The sequence below is a fragment of the Bombina bombina genome, chromosome 3, assembly GCF_027579735.1.
Source record: "Bombina bombina isolate aBomBom1 chromosome 3, aBomBom1.pri, whole genome shotgun sequence".
Taxonomy (NCBI): Eukaryota; Metazoa; Chordata; class Amphibia; order Anura; family Bombinatoridae; genus Bombina; species Bombina bombina.
Window position 1 is genome coordinate 658,013,873 of NC_069501.1, and position 15,708 is coordinate 658,029,580.

A 15,708-nucleotide genomic window follows, 5' to 3' on the forward strand; every position below is an offset into this window, starting at 1 on the left:
TCTTCAGGGGCTTAGTGTTAGGTTTATTTAAGGGGGGTTTGGGTTAGATTAGGGGTATGTGGGTGGTGGGTTGTAATGTTGGGGGGGGTATTCTATGTGTTTTTTTTACAGACAAAAGAGCTGAATTCTTTGGGGCATGCCCCGCAAAGGGCCCTGTTCAGGGCTGGTAAGGTAAAAGAGCTTTGAACTTTTTTAATTTAGAATAGGGTAGGGCATTTTTTTATTTTGGGGGGCTTTGTTATTTTATTAGGGGGCTTAGAGTAGGTGTAATTAGTTTAAAATTGTTGTAATATTTTTCTAATGTTTGTAAATATTTTTTTATTTTTTGTAACTTAGTTCTTTTTTATTTTTTGTACTTTAGTTAGTTTATTTCATTGTATTTATTTGTAGATATTGTATTTAATTAATTTATTGATAGTGTAGTGTTAGGTTTAATTGTAGATAATTGTAAGTATTTTATTTAATTAATTTATTGATCGTGTAGTGTTAGGTTTAATTGTAACTTAGGTTAGGATTTATTTTACAGGTAATTTTGTAATTATTTTAACTATTTTAGCTATTAAATAGTTCTTAACTATTTAATAGCTATTGTACCTGGTTAAAATAAATACAAAGTTACCTGTAAAATAAATATAAATCCTAAAATAGCTATAATATAATTATTATTTATATTGTAGCTATATTAGGGTTTATTTTACAGGTAAGTATTTAGCTTTAAATAGGAATAATTTATTTAATAAGAGTTAATTTATTTCGTTAGATTTAAATTATATTTAAATTTAACTTAGGGGGGTGTTAGTGTTAGGGTTAGACTTAGCTTTAGGGGTTAATCCATTTATTACAGTAGCGGCGAGATTCGGTCGGCAGATTAGGGGTTAATAATTGAAGTTAGGTGTCGGCGATGTTAGGGAGGGCAGATTAGGGGTTAATACTATTTATTATAGGGTTATTGAGGCGGGAGTGAGGCGGATTAGGGGTTAATAACTTTATTATAGTAGCGGTGCGGTCCGCTCGGCAGATTAGGGGTTAATAAGTGTAGGCAGGTGGAGGCGACATTGAGGGGGGGCAGATTAGGGGTTAATAAATATAATATAGGGGTCGGCGGTGTTAGGGGCAGCAGATTAGGGGTACATAGGGATAATGTAAGTAGCGGCGGTTTACGGAGCGGCAGATTAGGGGTTAAAAAAAATATGCAGGTGTCAGCGATAGCGGGAGCGGCAGTTTAGGGGTTAATAAGTGTAAGGTATGGGGTGTTTAGACTCGGGGTTCATGTTAGGGTGTTAGGTGCAGACGTAGGAAGTGTTTCCCCATAGAAAACAATGGGGCTGCGTTAGGAGCTGAACGCAGCTTTTTTGCAGGTGTTAGGTTTTTTTTCAGCTCAAACAGCCCCATTGTTTTCTATGGGGGAATCGTGCACGAGCACGTTTTTGAAGCTGGCCGCGTCCGTAAGCACCGCTGGTATCGAGAGTTGCAGTGGCGTTAAATTATGCTCTACGCTCCCTTTTTGGAGCCTAACGCACTGAAAACCCAGCCATTCTGTGAACTCTAAATACCAGCGGTATTTAAAAGGTGCGGGAGAAAAAAAGCATGCCTAGCTAAAGCACCCCTTTGGCCGCAGAACTCTAAATCTAGGCGTCAGAGAGCAGTCAAATCTGACCAAACATGTTTTACAGTTTTCTGTTAGATCTATGTTACCTGAAGTGATGCTGCTTAATAGTTACTGGTAACATTTGCTTCTGTTTGTACAAATATTGTTTTGTACGTTTATTTTATGTGTAAATCTTTTAATTTTAGAATTTCAGTGTAACAAACAGGAATAATATAATGTTCAACAAGTAAATTATGCATACATCAAATCTCTTTTTAGATCTTTATGGCAAGAATCATCTTCCGTATACTTGTCATAACAAAACCTTCACTAATAACGTGATATTACTAACTAAATAGTTATTGAGAAAAAAATTAAAAAAAAAACGAGATTATTACTCCACAATCTAAAAGAAAAGATAAGATTGAGACATAGAGACCACCACATTCTCTCTGTTACAGTGAGAAGAAGGACTACCACTCACTTTTCTTGTTGGTACCTATTTATCTGAGAATCCCTTAATGATCCAATATAACCAAATCCTGTCATAGGTTTCTTTTATATATAAGATCTTAGCTGCTTAGTTGTACATTTTATATATTGTAGATATCCTATTTATAAGCTCTGTCCATGTAGGTGCGTTTGTCTTCCAATACTTTGCTATACAAATTCTTGTTATAGTACATAGTATTCTTATGAAAGTATTTATATGTTTGTTATTTACGTATTGGTTTGTGTAAAAGAGATTGGAGAATAGTCAACGTTATCTGGTCATCTAGTAAGTCGCTAAGTAAGGATGATACATTGTCCCAGATTGGCTTAATTCAATCATACTCCCACCACATATGACTATAGGAACCTTTGGCTCCACACCCTCTATAGCATAATCTGGTATTGGTAGAGGACATATATGAGTTTTTTTAAAGGTGTTAGATACCATCTAAACATGGTTTTGATCATGTTTTCCCTCAGATCGGCACTCAAGAGTCCTTTACATGCTGAACTAAAGATGTTGTCCCAAACTTTTTTCTCTCTATTAATTCCTAGGTCTTGTTGCCATTTTAATATTAATGTCGATTTGGGTTCTATGACTAATGATTGAATTGCGATATATAACCTAGAAATGGATTGTTTGGGTCTATGGGGAGCCTTCAAAATCATCTCTATTATGGTGTTTCCAAGGTGATGGGGATATTTTATGTATGTTGAATAGCTGAGATGAGCTGAAGATATTGATACCAGTGAAGCTTTAATGGGTTTATAACATTCTGTATTTGTATAAAAGTCATGGGTTTCCTGTACTCTAGGACATCCGCCACCCTATAAAGCCCTTTATTAGCCCATTTGTCAACTATTATCTGTGTTTCTTTAGGATGAAGGTATCGTATAGGCGTCATTAAGGAGTGAAGTGGTAGAAGGGATTGTGATTTGGTCCCAAAGGACCATGCTTATGTAGTATTCTCTGAGGAAGAAAGTTTAATTTTTCCTATATGTTTGTCCCTGGAAGATTTGTCCCATTTCATCTGGACTATTGGACCCAAGTATATTCGCCTCCAGATAAGTCCATAGGACCTCTCTGGGGTTTCCCATCAATAAAATTGTCTGAGCCAATCTCGCTGCTTTATAATATTCTAAAAGGTTCGGAGCTCCCCCCCCAACCCCCAAAGTTTTATGTCTGGTTATGATAGAAGTGGAAATTCTTGACATTTTCCCCCCTGATAAAAGCCCTTAGTTCCAATTGTAGAGTAGCCAAATCTGGTCTAGGTATCTTAATAGGAAGGGCTATGAACAAGTATAGTAGCTGAGGAAGCACATTCATTCTTACAGCTGCCAGTCGACCTAACCAGGAAAACGTGAACGTTTTCAATTTATTTATATCTTTTCTGATTTCTTTGTATATAGGCAAATAATTATATTTAAATAATTATTCAGATTGTGCGGTTAGATATATCCCTAAATATTTAAAAGAATTTGTAGCCCATTTTAAGTCAAAGTTAGTTTCTATTATCTTTTTAGTGTGTTGAGGCAGGTTCAGAGATAACGCTTCACACTTATCCAGGTTTACCTTGTATCCCAAGATCTCAGCAAATTCATCTAGTAAATTGTAAAGGTTGGGTAAAGAAACAAGGGGTTTCGTCAGACTAAGCAAAATGTCATCGGTGAAAAGTGTTAGTTTGTAGTCGTGGCCCATTATCTCCACACCTGACACATTTGGGGAAGCCCTAATTTTAGCTGCCAAAGGTTCAATCCAAAGAGCAAAAATGGGAGGGGACAGCGGACACCCCTGTCTGGTACCATTTAGTATGGGAAAATTTTTTGATCTATATCCTGACATTATAACATGAGCCGATGGCATTGAATACATTTCTTGTATGGCTTTAAGAAAGGAAACCTCAAAACCCATGTGAACCAGCACCGCCCTCAAAAAATCCCCAATCTATTCTATTGAATGCCTTCTCCGCATCCAAAGATAGAAGCAGAGAAGGCACCTGTTTTCCTCCCAAAAAAATCTATCAAATCAATCATCCGTCTTATATTATCAGGGGCTTCTCTGTCCTTGATGAATGCCACTTGATTTGTGTGTTTCAGTGAGGACATTATCGGTTTCAGTCTGTTGGCTAGTATTTTGGTGAGAATTTTGAGGTCCTGATTGATCAGTGAGATGGGACGGTAATTGGGGCATAGTCTGGAATCCTTTCCATGCTTTGGGATTAGTATTATATTAGCTTGTAACAGCTCAGTGGGGATGGTTTATCCTTCTAGAACATGGTTACAGAAATCTGTAAGGTGAGGTGCTAGTATATCTTTAAATGCTTTATAATACTCGCTAATGAAACCGTCCGGCCATGCTGCCTTCCCTGTCCTAAGGTCTTTTATAACTGTGAGCACTTTTGCCTTTGTTATTGGAGCATTAAGTGATTCTAACTGTTCCCTAGAGATAACTTGTAGTTTTGCTTCTTCTAAGAAAATCTTGGTTTTTTAACCTAAATTTGGAGAGGGTTTCACTTTTTTCCCATCATATAATTTACCGTAGAAATCTGAGATTGTGTCTACTATTTGTTGTGGATGTGAGGACAAGGTGCCATTAGGGAGAAAAATAGCAGGGATGCTAGATAGCTTACATCTTTTTCTTAGTTTATGTGCTAGATATCTATCTGGTTTGTTTGCATAAATATAGTATTGAGTTTTCAATTTTTGGATTGCTCTTAATGATTGTGTGTTTAATAGGTCCGCTAACTTATGTCTTTTAGTTTCCAAGGAGGCCAGGATGCTGGGCTTCTGTGAGAGTTTGTGTAGATTTTCCAATTTCTCAATTTCTCTATGCAATTGAGTTATGTAGGTTTTATGTTGTTTAGTTTGGTATGATTTACTTTGTATGAGTAACCCTCTTATGTACGCTTTGTGTGCAGCCCATGGAGATATCGGGTTAATGGTAGACCCTATGTTGTGGGACCAGAATTCGGTTAATAAAGTTGTGAATTTGTCTAATCTCAGTGGATCTTTAAGATGTATTGGGTCAAAGGTCTATGTTCTAATCCTCTGTTTATCTATTACCCCATTTAGAAGAAGGGATAAAATTAAATGGTCCGACCACACACAGGCATGGATTGTTGAGGATCTAATTACTGGTTGTAGAATCCTACTTAAAAAAATATAGTCTATTCTGGTGTAACTTTTATGGGCTGATGAGTAATAAGTGGTGTCTGATGTGTTTCCGTACAGGGTAAACCAGGTATCCACTAAATTGTGCGGGGCTAAGTATTCTAGGATGTTGCCTACCAATCTGTTATGTCTCTGATCTTTAGAGTTAAGTTTGGTTGTGGTCTCTGGTTTTTTTTTTTTCATAGTAATGTTGAAGTCTCCTGCTAATATGATTTTTGGGACCAATTGATTAGTAAATTTGTGATGTTGCGACAGAATAAATGTTGGTTGTAATTGGGAGCTTATATGTTGCACAAGATAATATCAGAGTCTGAGATCTGGCCTTTTACTAACAAATACCTGCCTTCTTTGTCCTCTATGGTTGTTTAAATTGAGGAGTGAATCAGAATCGAAACTCCTCTTTTTTTATTATCTGTCGTCGCATGATAGTGTTGCATGTAGTTTCGTGACCAATACTTCGGAATTTGTGTTTTAGTGAAATGAGTCTCCTATAGGAAAATTATGTTAGCCCCCAAATTCCGGTATTGAGTCATGGCTGTGCGACATTTAACGTCCATGTTTAACCCTCTCACATTATGTGAGATAAGGTGAATATGTGGAGTCATAGATTATGTGTAAGGGGGTTAGTCTGTGGCTTACTATTGCATGTGAGTAGTGTATATCTTACCAACTTGTATGCATAGCAGATTTCCCCCATAGAGAGGTGAGTGTGGTGGAGTCCTTGAATTGAGAGTGTGGTCTCGGGATCTCTGTATAACTTAAAATAAAAAAAATAAAAAAAGTTAATAACACACATAACAAAAGAAAATAACATAATGTCCCATTGAAGGGATGTATCTTTAGGAGATTTAACATCATCCACTTAATTTGAACTAGAGCTGCCTAAATTTATAATTACATAATTAAACATTCAAAATCAGCAAACAATATTGTTTTCAGTAGGCCTAAAAGCAAGAAGATGGTGAGTGTCAATAAAGCCTAGCAACCTATAACTCAAACAGTCCCTGGTAGGGTTCCATTGGCCGAGCCAAGTAAAAATCCTCTCTGGACACAAGATATCTCCTGGTGGTGATTCATTACTGTGTTTCTTGTCGGATTAGGGCATCATAGAACTCCCTCATAGATTGTCGTGAAACGTTTAGCTCCCTCCATCTTATCTCACTTCTTATTTTTCTTCTGGTTGACTCTTGTCCATTTTGAGGAGTTCGAGGCAGAGGATGTCGATGGATTTGGTTCTTTGGTGTGAATATTTGGGGGGTCAAGGTTCAATAATTTGCATGTTGTAGGTATTTCTTCCACTTCTCTCAAGGTGATGGTTCTATTATCTTTCAGGATTTGAAGAGCGAAGGGGAAACCCCACTTGTATTTTATTTGATGGATTCTCAGGATTGTTGTCAGCGGACAAAGCAAGCTTCTGCTTTAGAGTGTTCTCATGCTTAGATCTTGGAAAAATTGTATTATAGTACATTGAAACTTGAAAGTGGGGTTATTTCTGGAGGCTTGTAGAATTTTTTTCCTTATCTTGAAAAATTGCGAATTTGATTATAACATCTCTGGGAGGGGAGTCCCCCTTGGGTTTTGCCCTTAAAGCTCTATGAGCTCTTTCTAATTCATATTCTGAGTCCTATTTGTCTCCAGTGATATGCTATTATTAATTGTTTCTGGTACTCCTTTAAGTCTTATATTATTTCGTCGGCTCCTGTTCTCCAGGTCGTCAACTTTATCTTGGATATTTGTAAAAGCTTGTTGTTGTGCTGAAAGGGTTTGAAAGACAGAGGAGAGCTCATCTGTGAAAGCCTCCTTGTGTTCCTCCAGTATTTCTAATCTTCCTCCTAAGTCAGCAATGTCCAATCTTATTTCAGTAAGTCTAGAAGTAACAGTCTTGTGCATTGTGTCCATCTTTTCCCAAATTCTCTCAAAATTCAAGGCTATGTCTTGTTTAGACACCAGCTCACGTATGTCAGCTTTTGTTGCTTGAACTTGATCTTCGTCTTGTATGTGGAGCACTTGTTCTGTTTCAGAGTCCTCCTCAACTTCCATTTTTGTTGATTCTGAAGTTTTGGAGTTCTTAGGAGGTTTATGGCTTTCACTCCAAATGATAAAAGTTACAATTCCTGTCTGCAGAATCGCAGTTTTAGAAATGTAGTGAGGTATTATTCTATGACTTTCTGCTTAAACTTGGAAGTAACCTGCTTCCTTATACTCCCACCATTAAATGTTTTGTTTAGCTTTCTTCACTCCCCTCAGGAATCAAAACAACTATATTAATATATAGATGAGGTAGAGACCCCCAACTTTGTTCCCTTCAGATCAATTCTTCACCCCACTCATTATTGCAATTATTTTGCATAGCAAAAAGAAACTAGGTTCAGTGAATCGTTTTAAAGCCCCATCCACCTCCACAACTTTTGAGCTTTGTTTTCTCAGACTTTTATTGTACAGATTTAAGCTCTTTAAGCCTTTACTTTATTCAGGAGTCTGTGGCCATCATTATCTGTGCTGATCTGCAGACCTGTCTCAAACTGCTGTATTGCGGTGTGTAAGTGCACTTCATGCCTGTAGTAAATGACGGCTTGTAGCGTGTATGATTTCAGAACCGTAACTGGGTTTGCTTCCTCCAACTGTATTGCCCTTTTAATTTCCCAGCTTGTCACATGATCTGAACTATCTTTCCTGACGGATGTTCTCGCTCCACCACCCCCAGAGTCCGTTGCCTAGGCCCTTCACTTTTTGGCGAGTTTCTGTGTAAGTGCCAAGTTTCCGGTCTAGCGGTACCAGTGGAACAGTACATTTTCAATCTGTGCTCCCTCCTTACTACACCTTCTACTAATATGCGTTCTAGGTGGGTATTGGGCCCTGCATACAGCTATTTGTGCAGATTCTGCCTTCTTGCAGCCTGGAGCTTGGAGATTAAGCGTCCATCTCTGAGCTCAGGCTCCGCCATTCTTGTACATTTATTTTAAATGTAATTTTCTGTATTGCAAGGTTGATTCTAAAAAAGGATCTCCCATTAATCTGTTCTTCTATAAAAGTTCTATAACTAATTTCTTGTGGATTGTCATTTATAGTACAGAATCACGAACAGATGTTTCAAATTCCTGACCAATACTTATTTCTTGAACACACATTGTTCACAAGGGAGTATTTGTTAAAAAAGAAAAAAATATTATTTTTACAAATTCCAATCATAACCTTTACGATTATACAGTCGTTTAACACCCGTTCATCTTAACAAAACCAGTACGTTTAAGGATTTATACATTCCTGTATATCCATTTAGATGTTTTTGACTTAGGGTCTGACTAAGGTAGGTATCTGAATAACAGAGGGGCTGCACAAATTGGAGTCCAATTTGTGACGTGGTGTTGGAACTGGTAGGGGTTGTAGCTTATGTAGTTTATAGCTGGTAGGCACTGTGGAGCCGGTGGCCAGGCCATAGACTACCTATTTGTCTCCTGAGCTCATCTAGTGGTCTCCAAGTATTTTTTATAGAAGACATGTTTCTTTCATCACTGGCATGGGCATAGATGTTTTATAGCCCATTCATGTTTACATGTTTGTGCTCAAACCAGCCGTATCTTTGCATAAGAAGAGGCAGGAAGTTTACAATTACAGCCTATGGTTTACTGCACTTTTTCAATTGCAGCATATGAAATTAATAAAAATGGGGAGTGAATTGCATTGCATGGGTAGACAATCGGGTGCTACTGTAAGGGAAAATTGGCACTTGCCTACTGTGCCTATTGTGTATTGAAAGGCTTTAGAATCCAATTATTATTATTATTATTATCATTTATTTGTATAGCGCCGCCAAATTCCGTAGCGCTGGTTTAGAATCCAATATAATATATATATATAAAATATACAATATAATATGTATTTACATTTTATTCTTTAACTTGCAATTTTTATAAGTCATTTCAAAGAGCCAGGGGTGTTTGTTTGACCTATAATTATGGACAGCTCATTTTAAGGGATAGTTCTATGACCCAATTCTCTCCAGATTTTTTAATGTATTAATTTTATTACAAATCAACGATCCCTGCTTGTCTGGGGTGTGCATGATCCTTCCATACATCCCTGGCCTTCGGTTGTCAGAAATATCAGAGTAAAATATAAGCTAACATTGATTGGTTAATCAGAGTAATAGCAGAATTCTCAGGGTCTAAGGCAGCACATAAACTAAAATACATAATTGCCAAGAGCTAATAATGAAAGTGTTGCCATTTCAGCCATTTTTTTTAAATCATGATAGTTCTAAAAAAAAATAATACATTATGGGTGCCAACAATAATGCTCAGAAGGAGATTAGGCCTGCCAGTATTATTATTATTCTAAAAATTGCTTCCTATCAGGTTTTCAAAAGCTGAAACCAATCAAATGAGATTATGGTTTGATCCAATCTGTGTCAGTACTAGACTGACTTTGAAAGCAAGATGTCTAATGGACCACTTCTGGAACAAGTGATACCCCTCAGAAAATTAATCTTAAAGTTTTTCTGATCCTCTTGGAGTTTAACAAGTGTAGTTCCGTTTTTCTACCCATGCAGTGCATTTGCATACAGGCAATGGGTTGCTAACCACTTCCCTTCCTATGTCGATGATATTCGGACAGAGCCTATCATGACCTTCTGATAACACACTCAATTGATACCCAGTGCTTTCCTTAAAGTACCACTAAATACAGAATAATTGAATAATTAACTAATACACAATAAAAACAAAATGCAATAACACTTACTTTGAATTTGAGTTGAGCTGTAGAATATTTTATGTAGTAAATAAAACATATTTTAAAAGACAGATGTTCCTAACCATTCGGATGACTTCTTTGACATTTTTTATTTCTTATAAAGTACATTTTATGTTGTTTTTATGATCCTATGCCCATCCTTTGTGAATTAGCTTCTTAGTTTAAAATAAAATATGTAGAGGTTTGTCTCACTGGGAGTGGCAATAGCTCATATCCAATTTTCTTTCTGTTGACTTTTAATAAGCTCTGGGTGAAAGTTGCCTGAAAGGGGGGTCTATATGATGTAGTTTCAATTCCCAAACTATCCATCAAAGCCATTATTCCAGTTATAAACCTCCCTGGAAAGCTACAATTGCACACAATGTCCTGTTAATGTAATGACTTAGGCAATGTAAAATATACAATAACATTTCTTGCTTCAGAGACACTGAGAGCTACAGTTAGTTATGGTCACAGAAAGAGCCAGTGGAGCTCATGTAATGAGTCAGACACAGTCTTGTAAAAAGCACCATGACCTTGTCTCCCTACTCATGCCAATGCATTTATTTTATCTGTTGTTTCTTCTCTTGTTATTGTTACAGAGATCGAGACAGTAAAACTGGCCCGTGCTGTCTTCAGTAAGATGCATGAGATTTGCTGTAGTTGGGTGAAAGACTTCCCTCTTCTCCGTAAGCCTCACCTTTTTTATGACACTTCCATCCATGCTATCAAGAACATGCGCCGCAAGATGGAGGACAAGCATGTCTGCATTCCTGACTTCAACATCCTCTTCAACCTGGAGGTAACATCAGTGAGTTCAGATAATGTTGTACAGTTCTAGTCATCAATGTCATTGTCAAATACAGATAGAAATACACTTCAAGGTTGCTACAATGCTTCCTAAAGGGATATTGTATTTCATTTTCTTGTGTTTGATCTTAAAAGGACATAAATAACTCTTGCTTTTGCATACAAATTTGGCCTGTCCCACACTCCCTAAAGACTTAAAGGCAAATTCTGTAACCTAGGTTTCCTTCAAAATCATGCAATTGCCTAAGCCAACTATTTGATTTGTAGCATTTTATAGAAATCTTAGTTACAGAAGTGTTTGTGCTCTATAAGGAGTACGGGACAAACACACTTTTTACACAAAAACAAAATGTGTGTTTAATGTTTCAGAATGTATTGCAGTTCTATAAAATGGATGTTTTTGTCCTAAATAAACTAATATATTTTATTAGGCTTGTGTATTCCTCTTCACCAATAGATTTGTGTGAATTTTTCTAATCAGTCAGTGAGCATTAGTAGCATATAAACATCTGATGTATTAGTGTATTAGTTTAATAAAAAATTAAAACAGCTTTTACCCAACATTTGTTCATGCTGTTCTTTCATATGCATGTTTGAAAATATTAGAGTACAATGTTCACATTGTACACAGAAGAATCATGACAAGGCCAAGAAATAAAATATGTGATTTCTTTCATACAGGTGGTGAGAGTCCATGATCCATTACTACCACTTGGAGGAGGCAAAGATTACCAAACCCCAAGAGCTCTATAAAAACCCCTCCTACCTCACTGGTAAACTAGTCTTGTTTTTGCCTCCACTGGAGGAAGGTAAAGAATGAAGATGTGCATGTTATTCTTCAGCAAGAATGGTTCTCAGACTGGGTTGAGGCCTGTTTCCCCTCAGAGTGCAGTGTTTATTGGATGGATGTATTAAGAGTATGGGTAGTGATATATTTTTCATCCGCCAGGAATAAATCACAACCCCTCCACAGGCGTCACAGAGACTTGTCCTTTGCCTCTTCCTGTTGGGTCATCGATATACTCCTATTCCATATTCTCTGCTAAAATGTTTCAGCACTGGTTTGACTTTCTGCTGGTTTATTCCAGTAGATGAGTGCCTATTGGTAAGTACTGTTTTTATTTAATTTGGGCACTCTATTAGCCAGATAGATTGTTTATTTGTATATCCTTTTTTTCGCACGCCGGTCAGTTTTGGAACGCTTTTCCTCCTTTTCTGTTGGTTAACATGTGCACTCCCTTGTTACTCATGTTTGCTATTAGCAGGTTGGATGTGGTGTCTCTTTCTCCCAGTGCCTTATCCTTCATGTCTGATTAGCATGCTTCGACCTTTTAAGTTATTTTAAGAGCTTTTTTTTATTTTGTAAGTTTTATTTCATGTGCACATTACTACTGTTGTAGTTATCTGCTGTTTGGGAGCCTTCTGATTCTGTCTCTAAATCTACTTTAGAAGATGTACCCTCTGAACACTCTCTTACCAATGTTAAATGTGTTTGTTGTATGCTTCAGCAATGGTGCAGGGATCATACTCAGCTGTCTCAAAACATCTACCTAGATCTCAGAACAAGTCAATCCCTGTCTTGGTGGCTGAACCATCAGCTTATTATGCAGGGGGCTTATTTTGCTCATCATATTTGGACTGTGATCACTTCAGAGATGCAAGTCTTTCAGATAGGGGGCACAAGGAGTTTGGTTTCCTCAGGAGGGGAGGTTACCAATAAATGTTTTAGAACTCTGTGCTGTTTTCAGAACCCTTCATGCTTGGCATTTGTTGAAAAGGGTGTTTCCATATAGACAATGTCATGACAGTGGCTTACATCAATCATCAGGGGGGAACTTGCAGTTCCCTAGTTTTGAAGGAGGTGTCTCAAATTCTTTCCTGGGCAGAAGCCAATTTTTTTCTAATTTCTGCAGTTCATATTGCAGGAGTGAACAACTGGGAAGCAGATTTTCTCAGTCGTCAGTCAATGCATTCAGGGGAGTGGTCTTTTCATCTGGGTGTTTTCAAACAGATAGTGGATCTTTGGGATCTCCAACAGATAGATCTAATGGCCTCTTGGTTAAACAATAAACTTCCTACAGATTATGTAAGGTCTATGGACCCTCAAACAGAGTTTGTGTAAGCTCTGGTAGCTCCATGGTTGTTTCAGCTGACCTATGTTTATTTCTTATGACACGGTGAGTCCACGGGATCATCAATTACTGTTGGGAATTTCACTCCAGGCCAGCAGGAGGAGGCAAAGAGCACCACAGCAAAGCTGATAAGTATCACTTCCCTTCCCACAACCCCCAGTCATTCTCTTTGCCTACCGTGCAAGGAGGAGGTGAAGTTTGTTGGTTATTCTGGTCAGTATCAGGCCTGTGTTACGTTGGTTACTCCTCCTTGGAGTCTTGACCTAGTTCTTAAGTTTTGCAACGGCTCCGTTTGAGCCAATCCATCCCATAGATACATGTGTTACCTGGGAAGGTTTTTGTTCCTTGTTGTTTCTGCTCGGAGAGTATCGGAACTCTCAGCTGCAGTGTGATTTCCCTTCTCTTATCTTGCATGATGATAGGGTGGTGTTTTCGCACTAAGTAAGGTTTCCTTCCTAAGTTGTTTCAGACAGGAATTTCAATCAGGAAACTGTTGTTCCTTCTCTATGTCCTAATTCTTCTTTTCATAATGTATGTTTGTTTCACAACGTTGAGGTTGTGCGGGCTTTCAAATTCTTTCAGCAGGCTACGGAGGACTTTCGTCAATCTTCTGCATTGTTTGTTTACTTTTCTGCAAACGTAAAGATTAGAAAGCTTCTGCCACTTCTCCTTCTCTCTGGTTGAGAAGTATTATTTGTATGGCATATGAGACTGCTGGACTGCAGCCTCCTGTAAGAGTCACAGCTCATTCCACTAGGGTTGTTTCTTCTTCTTGGGCCTTCAAGAATGAGGCCTTTGTGGAACAGATTGCAAGGCTGTGACTTGGTCTTATTTGTTCTCTTTTTCTAAAATGTTGTAAATTTGATATTGCCCCAGTTGAGGTTTCTTTTGGGAGAAAGGTTCTTCAAGCAGTGGTGCCTTTTGTTTAGGTTACCTGTCTTGTCCCTCCCTAATAATCTGTGACCTCTAGCTTGGGTATTGATTCCCAACAGTAATTGATGATCCCATGGATTCACTGCGTCATAAGAAAGAAAACAAAATGTATGCTTACCTGATAAATGTATTTATTTCTTGACACAGGGTGTGCACTGCCCGCCCTTATTTTCAGACTGTTTTTTTTATATAAATCTCAGGCATCTCTGCACCTTGTGTTATTTCCTTTCTCTCCTTTTCCTTCTGTCAAATGACTGGGGGTTGTGGGAAGGGAAGTGATACTTATCAGCTTGTGTGGTGCTCTTTGCCTCCTCCTGCTGGCCAGGAGTGATATTCCCAACAGTAATGGATGATTCCGTGGACTCACCGTGTCAAAGAAAGACATTTATCAGGTAAGCATTAATTTTGTTTTTTCCTCCTTATGGTTCTTCTTCCCAGAGTGATTTCCAAGATCAGGCAAGATAATTCATTGGTGATTCGGATTGCTCTAGCTTGGTCTCACAGGATTTTGCATGCAGATCTGTTTCAGATGTCCAGTTACCCTCCAAGGCCACTTGTATCTCTAGGTCTGTTTTTTCCACCAGGATCTCAAATCTCTATGCTTTATGGTTTAGAGATTGAATGGTTAGTGCTCAGGCAGAGAGTTTTTTCTGATTCTGTTATTGAGACTTTGATAGAGGCCGGCAAGCCTGTGACTACAAAGATTTATCATAAGGCCTGGAGGGCCTTAATTTCCTGGTTAATTGATCATGTTTTTTCCTGACATTCATTTACAATTACTAGGATTTTGCAGTTTTTTCAGGATGGTTTAGATAAGGGTTTATCTGTCAGCACTTTGAAAGGTCAGATTTCTGCCCTTTCAGTTTTGTTCTACAAGAAGATTACTAATCTTCCTGACATTCATGGTTTTGCTCAAGCTTTGGCTAGATTTAAACCTATTTTTTTAAAACCAATTTCTCCTCCTTGGAATCATCTAAATGTAATATTTAAAGTTTTGCAGGCTCCTCCTTCTGAGTCTATGCATACGGTGGATATTAAGCTTCTTTCTATGAAGGTTTTGTTTCTTTTGGTTATCTCTTCTGCTAGAAGAGTCTCTGAGTTGTCTAATCTTTTTTGTAATTATCCTTATCTTGTTTTTCATCAAGATAAGGCAGTTTTTAGGTCTAAATTTGACTATTTACCTAAGGTTGTGTCTTCGGATAATATACTGTAAGTCAGGAAATTGTTTACCCTTCTTTATGTCTTATTATTAATTGTTCTTTAGAAAGGCTTTTTCATAACTTGGATGTTGTAAGAACCTTCAAGTAATATGTTGATGTTAAAAAGGATTTCAGACAAACTTCTAGTTTGTTTGTGCACTTTTCTGGTTCCAGGAAGTAGCAGAAAGCTTCTGCCGTTTCTTTGGCTTCTTGGTTGAAAATTGGATGTGAGACAGCCTCCACCTAAACATATTACTGTGCATTCTACCACATCTTGGGCTTTTAAGAATGAGGCTTCTGTTGTCCAAATTTGCAAGGTAGCAATATGGTCTTCTTTTCATACTTTTACCAATTTCTACCATTTTGATGTTTTAGCATTTTCCAAGACAGCCTTTGGCAGGAAAGTCCTTTAGGCAGTTGTCTCAGGTTAATTTTATTTTTGCCTGATGGTCATTTTAACCGCATGTAAAAAAAAAAAAAAAAAAAGAGAGAGAGAGAGAAAATATATTTACCCTTTTTTTTTTCTTTGGGTTCTTTTGGGGTCATGGATTTAGTTTCTCTGTGAAAAAAAATGATTTTCTATTTATACTGCCCTTATTTCTCATTACTCGTGTACTCCACAGTTTGGGTATTAGTTCCCAGGATTAATGGA

At 37.6% G+C, this 15,708-nt stretch overlaps 1 protein-coding gene across 2 annotated transcripts in view; it reads left to right on the forward strand.

The window, feature by feature from the left end:
• The window catches only part of PPM1E (protein phosphatase, Mg2+/Mn2+ dependent 1E), a 524,596-nt gene that overhangs the window by 367,479 nt on the left and 141,409 nt on the right, over positions 1-15,708 (forward strand). For both annotated transcript variants that reach the window (XM_053707383.1, XM_053707385.1), the window contains exon 3: positions 10,585-10,784. In XM_053707383.1, the coding sequence (XP_053563358.1) occupies positions 10,585-10,784 (200 nt within the window). The remainder of the gene's footprint in view (positions 1-10,584; positions 10,785-15,708) is intronic.